Genomic DNA, 1,056 nt, shown 5'->3' on the forward strand with positions numbered 1-1,056 from the left:
TTCTGCAGCAGGTACAGTAGGGGGACCGGATCTGGCTGTTCTAGGTTATCAGCAAACTCTTCCCGAACGGGGAACCTAGGAAATTGGAAGCGAATCGCCGGCATCAGTTCCTATTTTGCACTAGGGCTAATCCCCATTCAAACTTATCTACGCAGCTCACGCAAAGCACAAATCCAATGCCATGGTTCGGGGGGAGTAGCAGATTGACTAACCTGTCGACAACATCAAGAAGAAACTCCATGCCCTCCACGTCCATCAGCACGCAGGCCGGCGGCGAAGCACCGGCGCGCCCACGAACTCACCCAGCCTGAACTCGGCTGTCCACCCTTTTTTTCGCCTAACCCAGCTCGTTGAGGACGGCCGCCAGCCGCGGTCTCCAGAAGAGGAACGATGCAACTGGAAGGAGAACTGTGCGATTTTTTTTTTCCGAACGCACGTGCACGTTGTGCCCGACTTGCCAACCGGTAGGCGGCTCATACAGCGACATCTGATCCATGGCCCTGGCGTAAAGCAAACATTCTGGGCCATGGCCCGGTCGGATAGACACCATCCTGGGCCACGACCCTGACAGAGGCGGGGCACCTGCCGTCAGGCCTCCACGCGCTCGTACCCACTGTTCGCTACCGCATTCCATCGTATCTCCCTTTTATCGCTGCTGGCAACCACCGTGCCAGCTGGCTTTCTGCGAATCCCAAGACTGGAACAGACGGGCGAGATAATGGGAGCAGCTGAGCTCGAGCTCCAAAACGCCGCTCTCCTAGTGAGCAGGCTTCTCCCAGTGCGACACAATCGCGGTTGGAGGGTAGAGGCTACTCCCTCCGGGACCTGCTGGTAGGTGCGAGGTGACCGTGTGGCTCCGGATTGGAGAAGTCCTGAGACGCATTGAGGATGTATTAGACACGCAATTTTTTATTGCTTCGTCAGGGCAACTCCAACGTGCGGATGAAGATGCACGATTTGTCTGTTTCTTTTTTTTTTGTCGGTCGGGCGCTTGTTGTCCACAGTGTTCGACCGGTGCGACCAACCTGCGGATACATTTTCTATCCACGTACAAAA

General features: G+C 55.9%; 1 protein-coding gene across 4 annotated transcripts in view; it reads right to left on the reverse strand.

The window, feature by feature from the left end:
- LOC119341476 overlaps positions 1-421 on the reverse strand; it is a 4,076-nt gene extending 3,655 nt beyond the window's left edge. For all 4 annotated transcript variants that reach the window (XM_037613351.1, XM_037613350.1, XM_037613349.1 and 1 more), the window contains exon 1: positions 213-421. In XM_037613351.1, the coding sequence (XP_037469248.1) occupies positions 213-225 (13 nt within the window). In that variant the 5' untranslated portion in view covers positions 226-421. The remainder of the gene's footprint in view (positions 1-212) is intronic.
- Between the last annotated feature and the right edge of the window lie 635 nt (positions 422-1,056).

This window comes from Triticum dicoccoides, chromosome 7B (genome assembly GCF_002162155.2).
Source record: "Triticum dicoccoides isolate Atlit2015 ecotype Zavitan chromosome 7B, WEW_v2.0, whole genome shotgun sequence".
NCBI classification, from domain to species: domain Eukaryota; kingdom Viridiplantae; phylum Streptophyta; class Magnoliopsida; order Poales; family Poaceae; genus Triticum; species Triticum dicoccoides.